At 44.4% G+C, this 21,297-nt stretch overlaps 1 protein-coding gene across 1 annotated transcript; it reads left to right on the forward strand.

The window, feature by feature from the left end:
• Positions 1-2,100: 2,100 nt before the first annotated feature.
• LOC115471121 (homeobox protein vex1-like) lies at positions 2,101-12,163 on the forward strand. The gene is made up of 3 exons (XM_030204806.1): positions 2,101-2,373; positions 7,112-7,374; positions 11,358-12,163. Exons 1-3 carry the CDS (start codon positions 2,127-2,129, stop codon positions 11,517-11,519), a joined length of 672 nt encoding a protein of 223 aa, XP_030060666.1. The 5' UTR covers positions 2,101-2,126; the 3' UTR covers positions 11,520-12,163.
• The last annotated feature ends 9,134 nt before the right edge of the window (positions 12,164-21,297 follow it).

Here is a 21,297-nt window from a genome sequence, read left to right on the forward strand (position 1 = left end):
AGCATTCCATTGCATTGCCGCCAGCAAGTGTCAGAGCCATAGTCTGGAATCTATGCGGGATGCAAAGATCAAATCATAAAAAAAACTTCAGACCGCCCAAAACACAGCAACCAGGCTTATATTTGGAAAAACGCGTTTTGACAGCGCCAAAGCACTCCGAGAAAAACTGCATTGGCTACCAGTCAAAGAACGTATCACTTTCAAAATCTGCATGACTGTTCATAAAATTATTTACGGCGAGGCACCTGGATACATGACAGACCTTATTGACCTGCCAATCAGAAACAGCACAAAATCTACACGATCATACCTAAACCTCCACTACCCAAGCAACAAAGGACTCAAATAAAATCCACCTAAGCAACCAGCTTTTCCTATTTAAACGCACAACTATGGAATGCACTGCCAAAAATTTGTTGCCAGAGAATGTGGTAAAGGCGGTTAGCTTAGCGGAGTTTAAAAAAGGTTTGGACGGCTTCCTAAAGGAAAAGTTCATAGACCATTATTAAATGGACTGGGGAAAATCCACTATTTCTGGGATAAGCAGTATAAAATGTTTTGTACTTTTTTGGGATCTTGCCAGGTATTTGTGACCTGGATTGGCCACTGTTGGAAACAGGATGCTGGGCTTGATGGACCTTTAGTCTTTCCCAGTATGGCAATACTTATGTACTTATGTAGTAAAAACTATACCAGACCACCTTAATTTCCGGAAAGCACTAAAAACAGACCTAATCAAAAGAGCATACCCCACGACCCAACATAAAATTATACGGACACCCGTGACACAATGCAACCAAAGAACGTAAAGGACATTACCTGACTCTTCCTCCCCCCTCCCTCTCTAAGTTCCCCCCAATTGTACCTACTATATATGTACCTTATTTACTACAATATCACCTTGTATTCATTCATACCATGTATTTGTTCAGACCAGAATCGGCTAATGCCGTTAACGGTAATATGTAAGCCACATTGAGCCTGCAAAAAGGTGGGGAAATGTGGGATACAAATGCAACAAATAAATAAAATAAAAATAAATAAAAATTACATTTAATCTGTGACATTATTGCCCCTTGTAATGCACGGATGTTGTTACATTTCAAAATAAAGTGTTGATAAAATATAGAAATATTACAAAACCGATCAACATATTGGCATCAGATACAGTGAATATTTTTTTAAAAGAGGTCAGTATTATGTAATCTTTGTATCTGGTGGTTTACATACATACAACCCCTCCCTCATCCCTTCAGACTGTCACTGAAATACTTTGTTTCACTTATATATGCTGTTACTTATAAAAATTTGCTTATTTCTGATCTGGCAAAGAAGGGCTACCTTTGAAAGCTAATCAAAAAATGTATCAAGTTAGTCTGCTACTACTACTACTATTTAACATTTCTAAAGCGCTACTAGGGTTACGCAGCGCTGTACAATTTAACATAGGACAGTCCCTGCTCAAAGAGCTTACAATCTAAAGGACAAATGTACAGTCAGTCTAGATTTCCTGAAAGGTATAAAGGTTAGGTGCCGAAAGCAACGTTGAAGAGGTGGGCTTTGAGCAAGGATTTGAAGATGGGTAGTCCAATAAAAAAAGGTATCATCTTATTTTATTTTCCGTGTTTTATTTTATTCTATTTCTATTGATTATCTTTAAAAGTGGACTAACACGGCTACCACATCTCTCATACAACGTTTGAATACAGAAAATGTTGAACTAAAATGTAATTAGCAATCAGTAGCATAGTATTTCATACACTTTAACTAAAGAAAATATATGAGAACTTAAATGTTGCTGTTCTGTTCCGTCCCCTAAATCTTTAAACTTCAGATATTTCACGCGTTCTAGGGAAAAACGAACATTTACCATCTCAATAACTTCGAGGAAACCCAGCAGACGTTCTGGAGCCAGTCCTAACAGAATTGCATATTGTGTGAATCGTTCGGCCAGCTCTTTGCATTAGGATAATTGATGATAATTAGATGCTAGTTATCTGGTACTTTGATGTTTGTTTACAGACACAAACAACTTTTTCCTGGAGTGCTTCGGTATAAATGTCTCCGCCCCAGTCTTTGACCCTCTATGAAACCCAGGCAGCCGCTCACAGGAGAAGAGACAGACCATGGCCAGAGCCCCCTTTTCGGTCGAATGGCTCGCGCAGAGCAGCCGCACGCAAACTAGCAGGGAACCGAGCGTTGCAGACACGTTAGGGGAGACGCTGTCGGTCCTCAGTGGATGTTTCTCTCTTCAAGACAGTGAAGCTTTAACTTATGCAAACCTGCAGATAACTCGTAAAACTGGGGAAGGGACACTGCCCCCAAAGAAAAGCGAAAACGAGCACAGCCCCGGAGAGATTGCTTCTTCATCAGGTGAATCTATCTGAAAAAAAAACCTGTCCGTGTCTTGCGACTAGAATAGATACTTGCACGCTAAAATGATGTTAATTTGTGAATACTGCATAGAACGTAACATCAGTGAGTGACTTTTAATTAGATAATTTTTATTTTATTTTATCATATAATGTGACTTGTTCTTCCTGCATGTGGTCAGAGGCATTAATGACCTTTTTTTATGTTGCTACTTTCATCATTTTGATGCAGTTTCAGTGTTAACTTATTAATTGAACTGCAATAAACATTATTGATACGTTAAAGAAAATAACTGCAAACTTTTAAATCTGAAATTAAAGATCTTGGTAGAAGTGGAGAATGTTCTGAAATAGAATCTGGAAATAAAATCATCGGTTATAAGAGCAGGATTTTTTTTTCGATACAGTATTTTTTCTTGATTCATAAAATGTATGTTTATGGTTGGTGGCAGCTATCTGCCTATAACTGTTTACAAGTACTTTTTGCTAATGAGCGTACAGATTTTGATAATTGATGTCCAGGGTTTGCTCAGGCTGAAACTGTGACCCAGGAGCTAATTTTAATTGTGGTTTGTTTCATGTCCGTGATGCTTTAGTATTTTGAAAAGTTGACTGTACTAATTTTCTTTAGTTGTTAATTACACATCAAATATGCTAATTAGGTGTGTGGCAATAAATTAGAGGTCGGGCATTTTAAATACCACGGAGTGGAGGAGAGGCCTAGTGGTTAGGGTGGTGGACTTTGGTCCTGCGGAACTGAGGAACTGAGTTCAATTCCCAGCACAGGGAGCTCCTTGTGACTCTGGGCAAGTCACTTAACCCTCCATTGTCCCATGTAAGCTCCATTGAGCCTGCCATGAGTGGGAAAGCACGGGGTACAAATGTAATAAAAATAAAATATTTGCTCCTGGACAAATCCTGGTACAGGCTTCTTTAATAGAAAGGATTTCTGATGCCATTGCATATAAAGTATTAAACTATTTGAACTGCAAAAGTCTTGCCATTTCATTAAGTGTGATCAGAGCTTCTTAAATCATTTGATTAGGAAGCTCTGATCACTTTTAAATGGCAATAAGATGTTCCATTTGTGGAGAAACCTGCTATTTAAATCAGGGCCTTGCAGTGTTTCAAAATAATGGCATCTTAAAAGTAAAACTCATCCAGAAAATTTTTCAGCCATAAAAATTGTTGAATGTCATTCTAATAAACAGTTTTGTTTCTTTCTTTCTTCCAAGAAAGAGAAGAGATTTTAAGTTTGGCCCTGAAACCTGTCACCATTGCACCATTTATTTCCTAACCCTAAGGACAGAGACATTTAGAACAATGCAAACTTGCTCATACTCCTGGAAAACTTGCCATCTAATTTTGTAGCAATGGAGGGTTAAGTGATTTGCCTGAGATCACAATCCTCTTGATTCTATAAAGTTGTGGGCTCAAATTTCTGACTAACATGCAAATTTGGGTGCATAAGTTATAGAATTGAGCCAGTTGTGTACCTAACTTAATTATTAAATTAGTTGCCAATTGGACTTAAGTGCTAATAATTGCCCTTACATGGCATTAAAATGATGCCAGTTGGCACTAATTTGTAGTTCTTGCCCTGGCGTAGGCAGACCTGATATTTTGGGTGGGAAGCATGTATACAATGCACTTGATGATGGATTTTTAAGTAGTCTGTTCAACAGCTGCCCTTCATCAACATAAACCACAAACATACTTAATGGAAAAACTTATATTTTTAATTATATTATCCCATATCTTCTCTACCGTATGCCCCCCAAACATCCCTGTAGCCCAACATTAGCCCTTTTCATCTCTACCCTATCCTCCATCCATCCCTGCAGCCCTGGATCAACCCTTCCCTTCCCCACCACCAATCCCATAGTTAGGCATCAGCCCTACCCTACCGTACTCCCACCCCTTTCTATAGACTAGCATCAGCCCTGTCCTACCCTCAACCCATCCCCCCCCCAGTTTGCATCTCCCCCCTCCCCTCACACATGCCCTGAAGCAAATCAGTATTAAATATATAACTTTTTTTTTTTTAATGTCCAGAGCACTGCAGAGCCCACCTCCACCCAGAAACCCGCCTACATTAAATTTAAAAGTTTTAAAGTTCTTATTTTAACCTGGGCACTGCAGAGACCATCCCCACCCAAAAACTCACCAACATGAAAAATATACAACCGTTTTAAAATTTTAATCTGGGCACTATTACAATTTGTTTGTGGGTTTCTGGGTGGGGGGTGGGCTCTTCACTGCCTATGGGAAAAAAAGATATATTTAATGATTAAATATACCTTTCCCCCCCCCCCCAGGCAGTGAGGAGCCCACCCTCCGCCCAGAAGCCCACCACCAGCATTACACTGCACACATTTAAAAATTATTTATTTTACCTGGACAGCTGGACTTACACATGGTGGCAGGGGGGTGCAGAGTGTGTGCTCCATGTGTGCTGGTTTCTGTACCTGTTGGGGGCTCAACCAAGGCTGGTCCTGATCTAGTCAGGGTGCAGTGGAGGAACCATGGCACTGGTGGCAGCTGGCAGATTTTCCCCATGTGGTGCTGCAGGAGCACAGGGGGGGGGGGGCAAGGCAGCGTGAAAACAGACAGTTGAAATGAGGGCAGTAGCAGTGCAGAACCTGCAGTAAAAAAATAAAACAAATTAGGCAGGTAGGACCGGAAAGGAGCTGCAGTAGAAAGACTGTGAACTCCCAGAACTAGTGGCGTAGACACGGGTGGGCTTGGGTGGGCCCAGGCCCACCCACTTTGGGCTCAGACTCACCCAATAGCAGTGCACCTATGATGTGGCTAGCAGGGATGCCCAAGCCCCACCAGCCGAACTCCCAACAACTGTCCCTCCTGCATAACTTCTAAATAGCAGATCTTCATCTGCAGCGAGCAGCGTACTGATACATACTGTTCGCACCGGGCCCCCCAGTCTTTCCTCTGTATTCCCACCTATGCGGAAACAGGAAGTTGCATCAGTGGGAGGGCTGTGGGGCCAACATGAGAAATGAATTAGTGCAGCACTGCAGATGAAAATCTGCTATTTAAAAGGTATGCGGGGGAGGGGGGATGTTTAAGAGACCATGGCATGCAGGAGAGAGAGAGAAAAAGAGAGCAAATCACTTCTGGGATAGGGCGGAGTTCTTCTGCCCACCCATCTTGGGCCCAGGCCAACAAGAAATTGGGTGTATGGCTACGTCCCTGCCCAGAACCGGCACCTATTAGGACAAATTGGATGGACTTGGACCCACCCAGGCCCACTGGGTAGCTATGCTTGTTATGTGTATAACTGCACTTGCGCTATGCTAATTGGCACTGAAAAAAGTGCTGTTCTACCAATTGAGCTTAAAGTTAGGCACGGTTTATAGAATAGCGCTTACACCCAGGAATCCCACCTAACTTTAAACACAGCCATTTACACCAATTAAAATGTGCCGCAAATGCCCAGGCCTAAATTTACGTGCTGAGCCTTCATATTCTATAATTATGTGGGTAACTCAAAACTACGCTCCCGATCTGCCCATAAATGCCCATTTCTGCACCCCGTTTTTTGAGCCACATGTAAAATTTAGGTGCAGATCCCATGCCTAATCTTACATGTGTAAGTTCTAATTAAATCTAATGCCAAAAATTGCTCGCTAAAAAAAAACAATTAGTCACTAATTGGCTCATGATGTAATTAAACTACATGCAAATTCAGTGTGCACCCAAATTTGCATGCATAATTTTTATAGAATTAAAATTTGGAGGATAGTGCACAACTAGAAAGGGGATATGTATATGGGTGGTTCAGGGGCATGGCTTCCAGTTGCATGTTACATACTATCATTTACACTTACGTACTTTTACTTACATGTGCAGCTCTCAATTTTAGGTGCAACCATTTACACCAGCTTTTGACATGGCATAAGTGCTCATGCCGAAGTTCGTGTGCCTGCCGACTTATATTTTGTAATGGCAATTTCATGTGCAATTGCCATTAGCCCCAGGGCAATTTGCTGCACGAGGCAGGTATGAAATGCACCCTCACCCTCATGCCTGTTCTAGCATCTCCCCCCTCCCTCTTCCCCACATTTACCTTTATTTTTTTTTCCAAAAGGCGGTAGCAATTTTCATAGGCTGCCCTGCCACGGTGCCGTTAGCCTCTTCGCTACTGCATCCCTCTTCTGAAGAAACAGGAAGTTACATCAAGAGGTGGGCCACAGAGGGAGAAGCTGGTGTGCCGGTGGCAGGGCAGTCTATGAGAATTTCTGCCATTTCAGCCTTTTGGAGAAATGAAACATATGATGAAGGGGAGAGTGCCACTCCTGGAGCATGCCGCCTGAAGCCCCCCCCCCCCCCACCTCAGGTGGCCCAATGGTAGGTCTGCCACTGCTTAGCACCCATATTCACACTTAATTATTGGTACACTTTCTTAAATCTACTCCAAGTGTGGAATTTGAGTCTGGCGTTTCTCAGGCCATTTGTCTACTAAGGAAATCAATTTTAAATAGGCTCCAGATTTGCAACCTGGCATGACCTGGTAGAAAATCAGAGCCGATATAAATCATACATTTTCCTATTTATACACCTCTGGGAACACTTGATTCACAATAGCTGTGGCAGTCTGTGCAGAATCTTTAGAGGCCTTTGCAAAAAAAAAAAAAAAAAATCTTTTACAAAGGTGCCATTTTCTCTGCTGATTATGGAATGATGAGCAAGTGTTGACTGAAATCCTGCTTTCTTTACAGGTGCCAGGCCAGGTTGCAGCAGTGGAGCAGATTCGGGCTATGAGAGTGAGACATGTCGTTCAGACTGCACCTCACCTGAGAGAGAGCCGGTAGAGGAGGTGCCAGCTACAGTGGAAGAGAGCTGCAGGTTGAGGCGCAGGCATAGGACGGCATTCAGTGCCCAGCAGCTCAGCACCCTGGAGAAAACTTTCTGCCAGCAGAAGTACCTGAGAGCGAATGAGAGGCACCGATTGGCTGATAGGCTTAAACTGTCAGAGGTTCAGGTGAGCAGTGGCCCCATTCACTCCCTTGCAAAGAAACGCATCTGGGTTTTTGAGAAGCTGAGCCTTGGAACCCTGTTTACAAAGGCATGCTAGTATAATTAGTACACGCTAACTGTGTAGATGCTGTTAATATTCCTATGGGCGTCTACACGGTTAGCACGTGCTAAAAACAGTAGCATACCTTTGTAAACAGGGCTCTTGGTTTCAAAAAGCTTTTCTCCTATTGTGTGTCTGTTAAAAAAAACGTTTGAAAAGTTAGATTATCTATTATCGGTATTTTTTATTTTATTTTATAAGATTACAAATTTTTTTATCATACAAGTATAACACTTAGGTAGGAAATATTAACCCCCCCCCCCCCCCCCGGTTTACTAAGCTGCATTAGCGGCTGTCGTGCACTGATGCCGACACAACCCTTTCATTTTGAATGGGCTGTATCGGCATTGCCACATGGCAGTTAGTAAATTGTGGGGAGGAGGGGTAAGAGAGCACCATATAAAAGGAAAACTATACAACTAGGAAAAATGAAAAAGAAAAGAAATTCGGTGATCCACCTTCACTATCTAGAATTAGAAGGGGGAGGGAGAGATACATTGGAGAAAATTAGGAAAGATCACCTAGAAATGTAGGAAATTAGCCTTAAAAGCTAAGCTCAAGCTACTCTTTTAAGTAATACAGGTCAAACCTCTCTGTGAAACCAGGAGGTCTTTCTACAGACCTTTTACCACTCAAAATAGAGACCACACGAGATGGTTCAAAAATAAAACATATTTTGCGTCTTTGTAATATATTAAATATTTACATGGATACTTTAAATAAGATGTGGGCGTGAATTTGTTGAACTCCAGATCTAAGGAGCAGTGGCGTTCCTAGGGGGGGGGGGGTGCGGTCCGCCCTGGGTGCATGCCGCTGGGGTGGTGCCACGCGCCTGTCGGCTCCGCTCGTTCCCTGCTCCCTCTGCCCCGGAACAGGTTACTTCCTGTTCCGGGGCAGAGGGAGCATGGAATGAGCGAAGCCGACGCGCGGCACCCCCCCCAGCAGGTAAAAATGCACTCGGGGGAGGTGTCCTTTCGCCGGGGGGGGGGGGGGGGGGCGCATCGGCGATCTGCCCCAGGTGTCAGCCACCCTAGGAACGCCACAGCTAAGGAGCAAAAACTGTAGTCTTCTTTTCTGAGCAGATCTTTTCAGATCAGGAAACGCCTAGATCTGAGAACCAGAGAAATGCTCAGTTCTATTCTAAGAACGTAAGAGTAGCCGTACTGGGTAAGCACAATGGTCCATCTAGGCCCAGTATCCTGTTTTCCAAACAGTGGCCAAGCCAGGTCACAAGTACCTGGCAGAAACCCAAATTGTGGCAACATTCCATGCTACAAATCCCAGGGCAAGCAGTTGCTTCCCATGTCTGTCTCAATAGCAGACTATGGACTTTTTTCTCCAGGAACTTGTGCAAACCTTTTTTAAACCCAGATATGCTAACCACTGTTAAAACCTCCTCCGTCAGAGTTCCAGAGCTTAACCTATTCATTGAGTGAAAAAATATTTCCTCATATTTGTTTTAAAAGTATATCAGGTGACACAAGTGAATCTGCATCTTGATACATATCTAATCTCATAGGAGCACTTATTGGACTATAATGGGTTTTATTTGTGGTATAGTTTTCTTGGAGTTTGAGTACCGTATTTTTCGGACTATAAGACGCACCTAGGTTTTAGAGGATGGAAATAGGAAAAAAAAAAATTCGGACTATAAGACGCACTTTTTCCCTCCTCTAAAACCTAGGTGCTCCGGTACGTCTTGTCCGAATCCCTCCCTCCGAGTTGGGGATCGCCCTCCCTAGGGTTACCTCCCCTCCCCCTGGCCCTGTCACGACCTCTCCCCTTACTCACGCGATCTTCCCTGGTGGTCTAGTGACGTCAGGGCAGGAAAGAGCCCCCTCTTTCCTGCCCCGACGTCACTAGACCACCAGGGATGATCGCGTGAGTAAGGGGAGAGGTCGTGACAGGGCCGGGGGGAGGGGAGGTAACCCTAGGGAGGGCGATCCTGAGCTCGGAGGGAGGGCAGGTGGCCTGCTAAACTCTACCTTCGGACTATAAGACGCACCCCCCATTTTCCTCCCAAATTTGGGGGGAAAAAGTGCGTCTTATAGTCCGAAAAATACGGTATTTCATATATTTAAACATGGCATCTTTAGGGGGGAAAAAGCTTTCCTTTTATGGTTTTCAGATCTAAAAAAATAATAAATAAAGATGGTCCCCTGTAAACAAGTTGCAAGCAACTTATGGAGACTGCCATTTGTGTGACCATTTCTTTATTAGAGGGGTGATTTACTATTGCTTTCTCCCCACTCATCTTCACCCCTGACTAAGGCCAGATACTCATTAACCAATTGAAAGCGAATAGATGGCTGAATTGGCCAGAGGCTGGATACCTGGCAGAAATCCCAGTGCAAGATTTGAACTCTGGTCATGGGCACAGTATGCAAGTAACCATTGCACCCCGAGGTCTTGGTTTTCTGCTCTTGGATATGTGTAAAAGGAGCTCCTGCAGTGGAATGTTACATAGCTTGCCAGCTAAAACTTCAGATATTTTGCTCGTACAGTTAGTACGATGGTTCCTGAACTTTCTCATATCTCAGCACACTGAGCATGGAGTTTGGTTTCTCACAGCATACCATCACCTTCCTTCTTTCCTCCCTCTCCTGGCTGTCTCGCCTTTCATCCACTCCATTTCCCAACATCACCATCTCACTTAGCCCTCCCCCCTTTGGATCACCTCAGCTGACAAGAGGACTCTAGCAAGCATTGGGTCTTACCTGCTGTTAACCTCCTCCTCTGAAATCAGAACTGCAGGGCCCCTAGTCTTTAAGACTACAATGTCCTATGTAGATCTGTCTTTGGGAAACCAGCGAAGGAGGAGGTAGCAGCAGCAGCATAGGACAGTCATTCTCAGACATGTTCTGGTGGACTACCAGGCTATCCACAATGAAATGCAAGTCCAAGTTGCTCATCAGGAAGGATGAGATTAACTTTGGACTGGACCGAGACATGGGGGTAAGGGTTGTAGGGGGCAGCTTGGAGGTTGATAGGATTCAGCAGGAAGTTTTAAGGAAAGGGGTTTGGGGGGCTGAGGATTGGCAAGCTTTATTTGTTTCCCTCCGGGACATGGTCAGTGGATTGGAGTGGGGTGGAAAGGGGTGGTTTAGGTGAAAAGGGGTATTTAAAGGGTTCACTTACAGGTAGCAGGACATTCCTTGCCACTCCTCAGAGGTGGCTTACCCATCCAGCTGCCCATTTTTGGGGGGATATAGGTAGGTTTCTGGGGTTAAGGGACTTGGCAGAGGGGTATCACAGCTGACGATCACCTGAGCTATTGGACTGGGGTGATGAGTGCTGGATTCAAGGCTACATGAGCCAGATGGCTGGAGGGTCGGGTGACTTGGGTTAAAAGCATGGAGGTCCATGCTGTAACCTCACTGCATTAGCTGTCGTGGCGAGCCAGTCAATGATTGGGACTTATTTGATTGCATTAAGGTAGCTCGGGTTGATAGGGGGGGATGTTTTTTCTTAATGGCTATTGTGTTTTGAATAAAGCCAAAGCTGCAGTCTAATTATTTCCAAAACTGTGCTGACTGATTTATTGCAAATGTGTGCAGAAAAGGGTAAAGAAGCTAGTGTGTAGAGGATGGTGTGGGGGAGGGGAATGGTTGGGTACCAGAGGTGTTGGTTCCAATTCAAAAAGGTTATATGCATGAGAGAGGCATTACCTACCACTTCCTTTATATTCAACTGTATCTCATGCTTATTCATTGTGGATATACTGAACCCCCTCCCCCGCAGGACAGGCTTGAGAGCTCCTGGCCTAGGACATTGTGTTTGTTGAATACTCCTGGGAGCTGGAGAGTGGGGGAAGAGAGATTTTATAATGTTTGCAAATTAGTCTCAATTGAAGCAGCCATCTGAATGTTGTTTTCTTCTACCAACAGATAAAAACTTGGTTCCAGAACCGCCGCATGAAGATGAAAAGGCAGATGCAGGACACAAGCCCATATACCTTCCATCCGACTTCATTTTATAATATTACTCACTATGGACAGCAGAACTTGCCTCCTTTTCAATATTCTCATTATTATTGTTGTTATTATTAGGTTAGGAGACATAATCTGTCATCAAGGTTACACACAGCAAAACGTCTAGTGATTTGTTGTCCCATACTTGAAGCAGCCCCAGTTCCAGCCACCCAGCATGAATAGCAACGTCTACACATTGATATCCTAGGAGGGGTTAAGTTACTGATCCTGAGATCATAATCTTTTGCAAATGCAATTTAACATTGCCTCTGTCGCCTCTTTCATCCCCTTCATTTTGAAAGATGTCACTGAAATCCAAACACTAAAAAGATGCCTCTACTACCAGTTGTGAAGTTGTATTGTATTGCATTCAATTTCATTAGTTTACTGTTTGTATGGAAATTGTTATTTAAAATCAGTGCAGTTATTGACTGTAGATAAGTTACTTGGTTCATAAGAATTAGCTGGCAATGATCATTATGAATAATTTAAGAATATTGTTTTTGACCATTTCAAACTGTGATTGTGTAGAACTAAAGCTCTATCATGGACGAGGATGGAAGTCGCATTGCTTTAAACAAATTATGATACCGGAATGAACGCTGGTATGCTGTTTTGCAGGATGCTTCTCCCTGAGAAGTAGAATTTGCAGAAAGTATTATTGTACAGTGTGATTATGATAAGCATTCTGTTAATGGAGAGTATGTTTTATTCATATTGAATAGCTGAATAAAGTAATATATTTTTATGTTTTACTTTTTGTCTGTTCTCTTCAAAATGCTAAATTTGGTAGAATCCCAAACTCTTGCTCTGCAATCTAGTGTAGATTTCTAAATTAGCTGTATTTGTCCCAGAGACAATGGCTGCAGTTCTTGCAGGTTGGCTAGTGCTTCTCAAATCTCTCTTGGAGGTACAGCTATGCACTAGAGGCCCCTTTTACAAAGGCATGTCAGGGCCTACACACGTGTGCAGTGCGCATCAAATCGGCATTACTGTCTGGCTAGCGTGTGCTCCTGGTGGTAATTCTGAGTTTGGCGCATGCTGAAAACTTTCTATTTTCTACCACAGGGGTGTTCCTGGCGGAAATTGGCAGTTGGTGCATGCTGGATGGTTACCACGCGGGTAACACGTGAGCCTTTACAACTAAGTCAATAGGTGCTGTTAAGGACTCGGGCTGTAAATAGATGCATGCTGGTTTTCATGTTGCCACATGTTCATTTCCCGCCCCTCCCCCCCCAATTTTTTTTCAGATGCGGTGGAGAAATGGTCCAATGCGCATCCAATACACGTGTCCACACTACTGCAGGCCAATTTTTGGCATGCCTTTGTAAAAGGGCCCCTGGGTGTTTTGTGATTACCACTATGAATATGCATGAGATTAACATACATTGGATCATCAATATATGAGTGGCAATTCTGAAAAACCGCAGTCTAGCCCAGAGCTCCAGCACGAGAAATCTCTTCTCTCTCTCCTCAACATATATATTTCTGACACTGTAACATGTACAGTGGTTCCTGGGCCTGGTCCCCAGCCACTCAGGTTTTCAAGATGTTCATATGAGAAATTTGCATGCATTGCCTCCATTGCATTCGAGTTCCTCTCATGAGTATTCATTAGCCAAAGGGCCTGACTGGGGTGCCTCCGGAACCTGATTTTGGAGCCACTGACATATATACTTTTCTGTAAAATAAATGATCGACTTGTCGATCATTTGTCTTACAGAAAAGTATATGTTATAGTGTAACTCTTCTTTTCTGATATCTGTATTTTGGATTGACTATGTAGTAACAGCGGTTGCCACATCTTATGTGGTAACAGTGGTTCACGTATATGGGTTTAAAAAAGGTTTGAACAAATTCATGGAGGAAACGTTCATAGTCTGCTATTGAGACAGACATGGGAAGCAACTGCTTGCCCTGGGATTGGTAGCATGGAATGTTGCCAAGATTTGGGTTTCTGCCAGGTACTTGTGACCTGGCTTGGCCACTGTTTGGAAAACAGGATACTCGGTTAGATGGACCACTGGTCTGACCCAGTATGGCTATTTTTATGTTCCTAGGATGGACTGTGCAGCAGTAGTGTACCTACCATAGTTGTCACTCAGGGTGGAGTACCCCCTTCTGAGTAAGGGGGAGTGCACCCGGCGTGAACCGCCCCCACCGCCCTGCCCTTGTACTCTAGAGCTGTGCAGATCTTTGTTTGCCAACATTTACTATGTTGCTATTAGTGCGGGTTCTATGGCTGATATAAGTGGTCACACCTGGAGGAGTGGCCTAGTGGTTAGGGTGGTGGACTTTGGTCCTGAGGAACTGAGTTCAATTCCCACTTCAGGCACAGGCAGCTCCTTTTGACTCTGGGCAAGTCACTTAACCCTCCATTGCCCCATGTAAGCCACATTGAGCCTGCCATGAGTGGGAAAGCACGGGGTACAAATGTAACAAAAAATTATACGCATGAATCTGACCTGTTAGGCTGGTCTAATATAATAATTTGCTCCTGCAACATTCCAATGTCTCTCACTGCGTTGGTAACCATCTCCTGACGTCACTCTCATGCAGTAGAAGCCTGCTTGCCTGACATCAGGAGATGTTACTACTCTCTGTCTCTGGCCTCCGAGTGCGAGTGCCCCAGCCCTTCCGTAAGTGGCAGCTGCTGTTTAAAACGTTTTACCTCCTGCTCTGCTGGCAACACTCAAGTCCACCAAGTACAGACACCACTTCAGACAGGCTGTGGTTTGCTGTTCCTGTGGTCCCGCCCTTCCACAAACAGGAAATGAGGGTGAGACCAGAGGAACAGTGAATCACAGCCTGTCTGAAGCAGCATCTGTACTTGGTGGACTTGAGTGTTGCCAGCCGAGCAGGAGGTAAAACGTTTTAAACAGCAGCTGCCACCGTACGAAGGGCTGGGGCACTCGCACACGTCCTCCTCGCATGCACTCGGAGGCCACAGAGACAGAGGGAGGGAGGTACTGGGCGGTGGAAATCGGATGAGGGGGAGGGGTGGAGGTTCTGAGACTAGAGGGGGGTGGGGTCCTCAGACAATGAGAGGGTGGGGGGAGGGGGCCCTGGAACCCTGCTAGCGCCAATGTCCTTTCTGTTGGAAATGGGCCTTTTTTTTTTTTTTTTACTAGTCAAACCTATAAATGGCAAGTGACCGACTCACCTGCAAATGCGTAGTAGAGACTTCCCTCTCTGTCCCGCCCCCCGCATCAAGACGTGATGACAGGGGGAGGGAGGCGGGACAGAGAGGGAAACTGCGCGGAAGGGGAGGGAGGGAACCGCTGACGTCGCTACCGCTCCCCCCCAAGGTAGCCACTACCGCCCCCCCCCCCGGAGTCGCCACCACCCCCCCTTCACCCGGCCCGGGCCCTCTCTTCGTTATTCAACTTACAGCAGCGCCGAAACAGCAGCAAGCAGCTCAGCTTCAGCTCCCGTCGGCCTTCCTTCCCTGCCTGTGCCCCGCCCTCGCCGACGTGACGTCACACGAGGGCGAGGCACAAGCAGTGAAGGAAGGCCAATGGGAGCTGCTGCTTGCTGCTGTTTTGGCGCTGCTGTAAGTTGAATAACGAAGAGAGGGCCCGGGCCGGGTGAAGGGGGGGCGGGGCGACAAGGGAGGTCTCAGAAGGAGGGGGGGCCTTGGAGCTGGGAGGGCTGGACTGAAGGGGACCTTCCAGCTGGCTGGGAAGAAGGCACCAGGGGGGGGCAGGGGGCCTTGGAACTGGGAGGGAGGGCAGGGGGCCCCTTACAGTTGTGAGGGAATGGGGCCCTTACAGTTGTGAGGGAGAGCAGGGGGGCCTTGGAACTGGGAGGGAGGGCAGGGGGCCTTGGGAGCTGGGGGGGAGGGCCTGGGGCCTTGGAACTGGGAGGGAGGGAGGGAGGGTGGGCAGGGGGCCTTGCAGCTGGGAAGGGGGGAGGACTGGAGCCTTGGAGCTGGGAGGGAGGGACAGAGGGGGCCTTGGAGCTGGCAGGGAAGGAGGATGGCAGGGGGCCTTGCAGCTGCAACGGGAGGGGGGCCTTGGGAAAAAAAAACATTCCAATACGCGCCCGTTTTAACGGGCTTAACGGCTAGTATTCTATAAAGGAAAGTAGGTCCCTACTTTTCTTTATAGATTAGGCTCCTATCTGGTGCCTACTGACACCTAAATAGGGGGACCCTGTTATAGAATTTCCCTCTACGTTTTTACATTCATGTATAAAAAACTAAGCAAACCTTTAGGCAGCAAAAGTACATTTTCATGCCCAAAACCTATAATTCTTAATCCAGTCCTTGGTCCTGCCTATACAGACTGATTTTCAGGCTATGCACAATGAATATGCATGAGGTAGATTTACATATAATGGTGATAGTGCATGAAAATCTGTTGTGCATATTCACCGTGGTTAATCTGAAATCCAAACTGACTGGATATGTCCTAAAGAGTAGCTTGAGAATCACCAGTCTAAACGTGCACAGGTAAGCAGGAGAAATTCACAAAATAACATAAGCATTGCCATACTGAAACAGACCAAAGGTCCATCAGGCTCTGTATTCTGTTTCCAACAATGGCCAATCCAGGTTCCTGGCAAGATCCCAAAACAGTAAATTAGATTTTATGCTGCTTATCCTAGAAATAAGCAGTGGATTTTCCCTAAGTCCATCTTAATAATAGCACATGGACTTTTCTTTTAGGAAGTGAGCCAAACCTTTTTTAGTCTCTGCTAACTGTTTTTACCACATTCTCTGGCAGCAAATTCCAGAGTTGAATTACAGGTTGAGTGAGGAAATATTTTCTCCAATTTCTTTAAAATTTAGAACTTAACAGCTTTATTGTGAGCCCCCTAGTCCTTTCGGAAACAGTAAACAAGCAATTCATGTCCACCCATTCCATTCCACTCTGTATTTTATGGATTATATGTCCTCTGCTCCAAGCTGAAAAGCCCTAGTCATTTTAGCCTTTCCTCGTAGAGGAGTGGCATAATGGTTAGTGCAGTGGACTTTGGTCATGGCAACCTGGGTTTGATTCCCACCCCAGCTCCTTGTGCAAAAATAAAACAACTTAAATTGTGAGACCCAAGGGGGGCAGAGAAAGTACTTGTGTAGAATGTGTACAGCACTGCTTACATCTAGTAGCACTATAGAAATGATTAGCAGTAGCTCAAGACAAGTTGCTTTCAGGTGTAGTAGGGCTTACAATCTAATTTTGTACATGAGGAAGTGGAGACTTAAGTGACTTGTCTAAAGTCACAAGGAAGTGTTATAGGGGTGCTCATTTTCAAAGCACATAAACTTACAAAGTTCCATAGTAACATATGGAGCTTTTTAAGTCTATGTGCTTTGAAAATGACCCTCTCAGTGAATGTACTCAGATAAAAAAAATAAGATAGGAGATGTAATCAAGGTGTGGTAAAAAAAATATGTTTTTACTCATGGGTGTAGTTTGATAGTTTCATTTGGGGGCAAAGGATGGGGCATGGCACATTAGCATATTCATTTGCATACATACATCTTATACATATTCATTATAGTTATTCAAAACACACACAAGCCTAGAACACTGAATATGAAGCCAGCATATATATATATTGCCCTGCTTATAGAGTCTGGCTTTCTTGGGTGGAGGGGGGGGGGGTCTTCATTTCAGTTTTTGTCTGAATGTTTTTTGTGGTCCCCTAAAAAACATTCAGACAAAAGCTGAAATGGAGACCCCCCCCCCTCCCCTCCACCCAAGAAAGCCAGACTATACAAGCAGGGCAATACTGGTAAGAGAGAAACAGAAATGTTTTTTTTTCTCCTGTATGCTGCAAAGTACAAAACGAAAAATAAATAAATAAATAAATATACATTTCACAAAGCAGGCACATCTCAATCTTTAAAAAAATATTAAATACAATTTTTTTTCTTTTCCTTTCTGCCTTTGTTGTCTGAGCACTTTTATTTTTCTGATTGGGCTGGTCCCACTCTCTCCCACTTTTCATGTCAGTTTTCTAAATTCTTTTCCAGGTTGGCTTTTCCATTTCTTCTCTCTTCTCTTCTCCTCCCATTCAATCACCAAGAAGTCCCACTCATCTTCTGCTCTGTTCCCCTTCCCCCACACCTCTAGTCACATCCATCTTCTGCTCCTCCCTCCCCCACCCCCACCCTCTAGTCCCATCCATCTTCTGCTCCCTCTCTCCCCTACACCCCCAGTCCCATTCACCTTCTGCTCCCTCTCCCACCAAGTCCCAGTCATCTTCTCCCTCTCCCTCCCCCACACCCCTCATCCCATCCATCTTCTGATGCTTCTCCATCTCTCTCTCTCTCTATTACTCCCCCCGTGGTATCATGTTTTTTACCTTTCCCACCCAAGCCCGCCCCTGTCTCTCTCGATCTCCTTCATGCCCCTCCACCCGCCACCGCTGCCACCACCACCACAGCACTGGAGTCTTCCAGTGGTGCCCTGTATTGCCCCACCAGTCTTCCAATCCCCTGAGCCACCGGCAGCCTCAGCGAAAGCAGCAAGCATGCTGCTTTTCAACTGCCCGAAAGTCCTTCTCTCTCCTACAACTTTCCGCCTATGCGGGAAGTTGAAGGAGAAAGAAAGGCTTCTGGGGGCAGGTCCAAAGCAGCGTGCATGCTGCTTTCTCAGAGAGGCTGCTGGTGGCTTGGGGGATTGAAGGATAGTGTGGCAGCTCAGCTCATTTGGGGGGGCACTGCCCCCCTCGACCCCCAAATTACGCCCATGCTTTTACTGCACCTTGATTTACCATGGGAGTCAGCAACCTGCAATATCTCAGTACCATAGGTTGCTGATCCCATGGTACATGAATAACTCTGCTTGTGAGCTACCTCAAAGCCTTGGCCCAATGCTCCCAGTTTTGACCTTAAGGGGCTGTGAGACTGATTGGAACCCTCATCATGAGTCCCCAGTCCTCAATCACACTTCTGCCCGATCAAGACCTCCCACCTCTGATCACACTTAACTTCGAGATCAAGACTCCCCTGATCAAGCCCCCTTCCAGACCTACACCGATCACCCACCAATCAAGCCACCTTCTGGACCAACATCTCCCACCAATGATCAAGCACCCTTGGACTAACACCCTACACCTACCAATCAAGACTTGCACCCACCAATCAAGCCCCCAGGTCAACACTCCCCCACCTAATAATCAAGCCCCCTCCCTCAAAGGCTTCCCTCTATCAGTGAGGGCTTAAGGATCCTATACCTGGTGGTCTATTGGTCCAAGGGTGAGAGCAATCCTCAGTCACTCCTGCCCTGCCAGCACCAGGATCAACCAGGATCAAAAATGGTGCCAGCAACCCCTAGTAGTGGTCTTGTGATATTATTATGTATCTGGGCTTTCAAAAGACATTTGACAAAGTACCTCATGAAAGACTCCAGATGAATTGGAAAGTCATGGGATAGGAGGTAGCATTCTATTGTGGATTAAAAATTTGTTAAATGATAGAAAACAGAGTAGGATTAAATGGTCAATATTCTCAATGGAGAAGGATAGATAGGGGGTTCCGCAGGGGTCTGTGCTAGGACTGCTGCTTTTTGACATATTTATAAATAATCTAGATATGGGAATAACTAGTGAGGTAATTAAGGGACCCTTTTACAAAGGTGCATAGGTGCCTACGTGCATCCAATGCACGTCAAGTTGGCACTATCACCCAGCACTGCGTGCCCTGGGTGGTAGTTACATTTTTGATGCACGCTCAAAACACTCGGTAGAAAATATTTTCTAAAGTGGGGCACTTACCCGGCGGTAATTGGAAGTTGGCATTCACTGGATGCTTACCACTCAGTTAGCCCATGAGACCTTACCACTAAGTCAATGGGTGGCATTAAGGTCTCAGACCAAAAATGGACACACGCTGGTTTTCATTTTGCCGCATGAACATTTTCTGGCACGTTTAAAAAAAATCCCTTTTTTCCAGGTGTGCTTAGGAAATGGACCAGTGCACGTCCAAAACATGCACCTACGCCAGCACAGGCCACTTTTGGGTGTGCCTTAGTAAAAGGGCCCCTAAAATTGCTGATGACACAACATCGAAGTTGTTAAAAATCACAAGAGGATTGTGAAAAATTGCAAGACCTTATGAGACGGGGAGACTGGGCAACCAAATGGCAGATGAAGTTTAATGTCAGCAATTGCAAAGTGATGCATGTAGGAAAGAGGAACCCAAACTATAGCTACGTGATGCAAGATTCCGTGTTAGGAGTCACTGACCAGGAAAAGGATTTAGGCACCTTATGCCTGGAACTGTCTTCCCGAGCCCATACGTCTAGCTCCATCTCTACCTGTTTTTAAATCTATGCTGAAAGCTCACCTTTTCACTGCTGCCTTTGGCTCCTAGCCACTACTCATTGCCCTCCTCCTCCCCTGTTCCTCTTTACTCTGTAATTCCCTTGCCCGTAATGTCTTGTCTGTCTGTTTTTCCTAGATTGTAAGCTCTTTGAGCAGGGACTGTCTCTCTATGTCAAATGTTCAGTGCTGCATGCATCTGGTAGCGCTATATAAATGCTATTAGTAGTAGTAGTAGTAGTCATCACTGATGATATGTTGAAACACTCTGCTCAGTGTGTAGCAGCGGTTAAGAAAGCAAATACAATGTTAGGTTTTATTAGGAAAGGAATGGAAAACAAAAAGGAGGATATTATAATGCCTTTGTTTTTTATAATTATTTATTTATTCATTTCTTTCAATAACTTTACAAGCAAAAATACTTGCACAGAAAAGAGAAATTAATACAAGAAATTAAATAACGAACATGTAAAAACAAAATATAATTATTCTTAATTCTCATAAATCCTCATCTGGGATCCCAAGATGACATTATGGAGAGTTTGTGGATAGAGATCTTAAAAAAATCCCTTTAAATAATATTTACACAACTGGACATGTGACGGTTTATTTATACTTGAGCTTCTAAGTGTCTTTAGTTCCGTCTTGTCTTGCTGTAACAAATGATAGCAACTGAGAAGGTTTGTAAAAAAACAAATTTCTGTGACCGGTAACCGACCAAACATTTACACGGGTACTTGAGGAAAAATGTACCACCTACTTGAAGTGTCTGTTGTCGAAGTTGAAGAAATTGCTGACGCTGTCTCTGTGTGTCTCTCGACACGTCGGGGAAAATTCGGACTTTTAATCCTTTAAACAAGTTGTCTTTCTTTTGGAAAAAAAGTTTCAAAATCCAAAGTTTATCATGAGGCAAGGCTACTGTAGCTACCAAGGTAGCTGTTGTTAACTGTTAGTCTGTCATCTCGAGTAAAGCAGAGACATCTATTGGTTGGTTATCCTGAGGTGATTTCTTATTATCTCCTTTAGTAGGGAGATAATATACTTGTTCAAAGGGGGGGATATTTTCTTCCCCAATCCCTAGTATCTCTTTAAGGTAGTTTTTTAGAATTTCTCGAGGTGATACAAATTTTTGAACAGGAAAATGAATAAAGCGCAAGTTTTTGCTTCTTGAATAATTTTCAAAATTTTCAGATTTTCTTCTTAAATACAGCAAATCTTTAATCATGGTATTTTGAATCTGGACTGACTTTTGTAGGACTTTTTCTTGCTTCTTCACTTGTTTATCCACAGTTTCCAATTTATTCTCAGTCTCTCTCAAATTTCTTTTCAAGTCAGTTATTTCTTCCGGACAAATATTCTTTGCAAAATCCGCAATTAGGGTCCGTAAACTATCTAAAGTCACTTCACTCGGTTTTACTAAAGAAAAGGAAATTAGTTTGGTCGGTACCTGGAGTTGGATTGAATGTCTGTCCTTCTCCTGATCCGTCAGCAAAACTTCCCCCGACTTTGTTCCTTCAGATGGTCCCGGAGGAATTAATATTCTCTCCGCTTCGCTTTCCACATCAATCTGGGCCTCCCGACCTCG

Source organism: Microcaecilia unicolor, chromosome 5 (assembly GCF_901765095.1).
Source record: "Microcaecilia unicolor chromosome 5, aMicUni1.1, whole genome shotgun sequence".
Taxonomy (NCBI): Eukaryota; Metazoa; Chordata; class Amphibia; order Gymnophiona; family Siphonopidae; genus Microcaecilia; species Microcaecilia unicolor.

Excerpts from the sequence above, each read along its gene's own strand:
- LOC115471121 (XM_030204806.1), top strand. The coding sequence starts at position 2,127 with ATGGCCAGAGCCCCCTTTTCGGTCGAATGGCTCGCGCAGAGCAGCCGC. Across the intron at positions 2,374-7,111 it reads AGAGATTGCTTCTTCATCAG|GTGCCAGGCCAGGTTGCAGC; the intron begins GTGAATCTATCT and ends CTTTCTTTACAG. Across the intron at positions 7,375-11,357 it reads TTAAACTGTCAGAGGTTCAG|ATAAAAACTTGGTTCCAGAA; the intron begins GTGAGCAGTGGC and ends TTCTACCAACAG.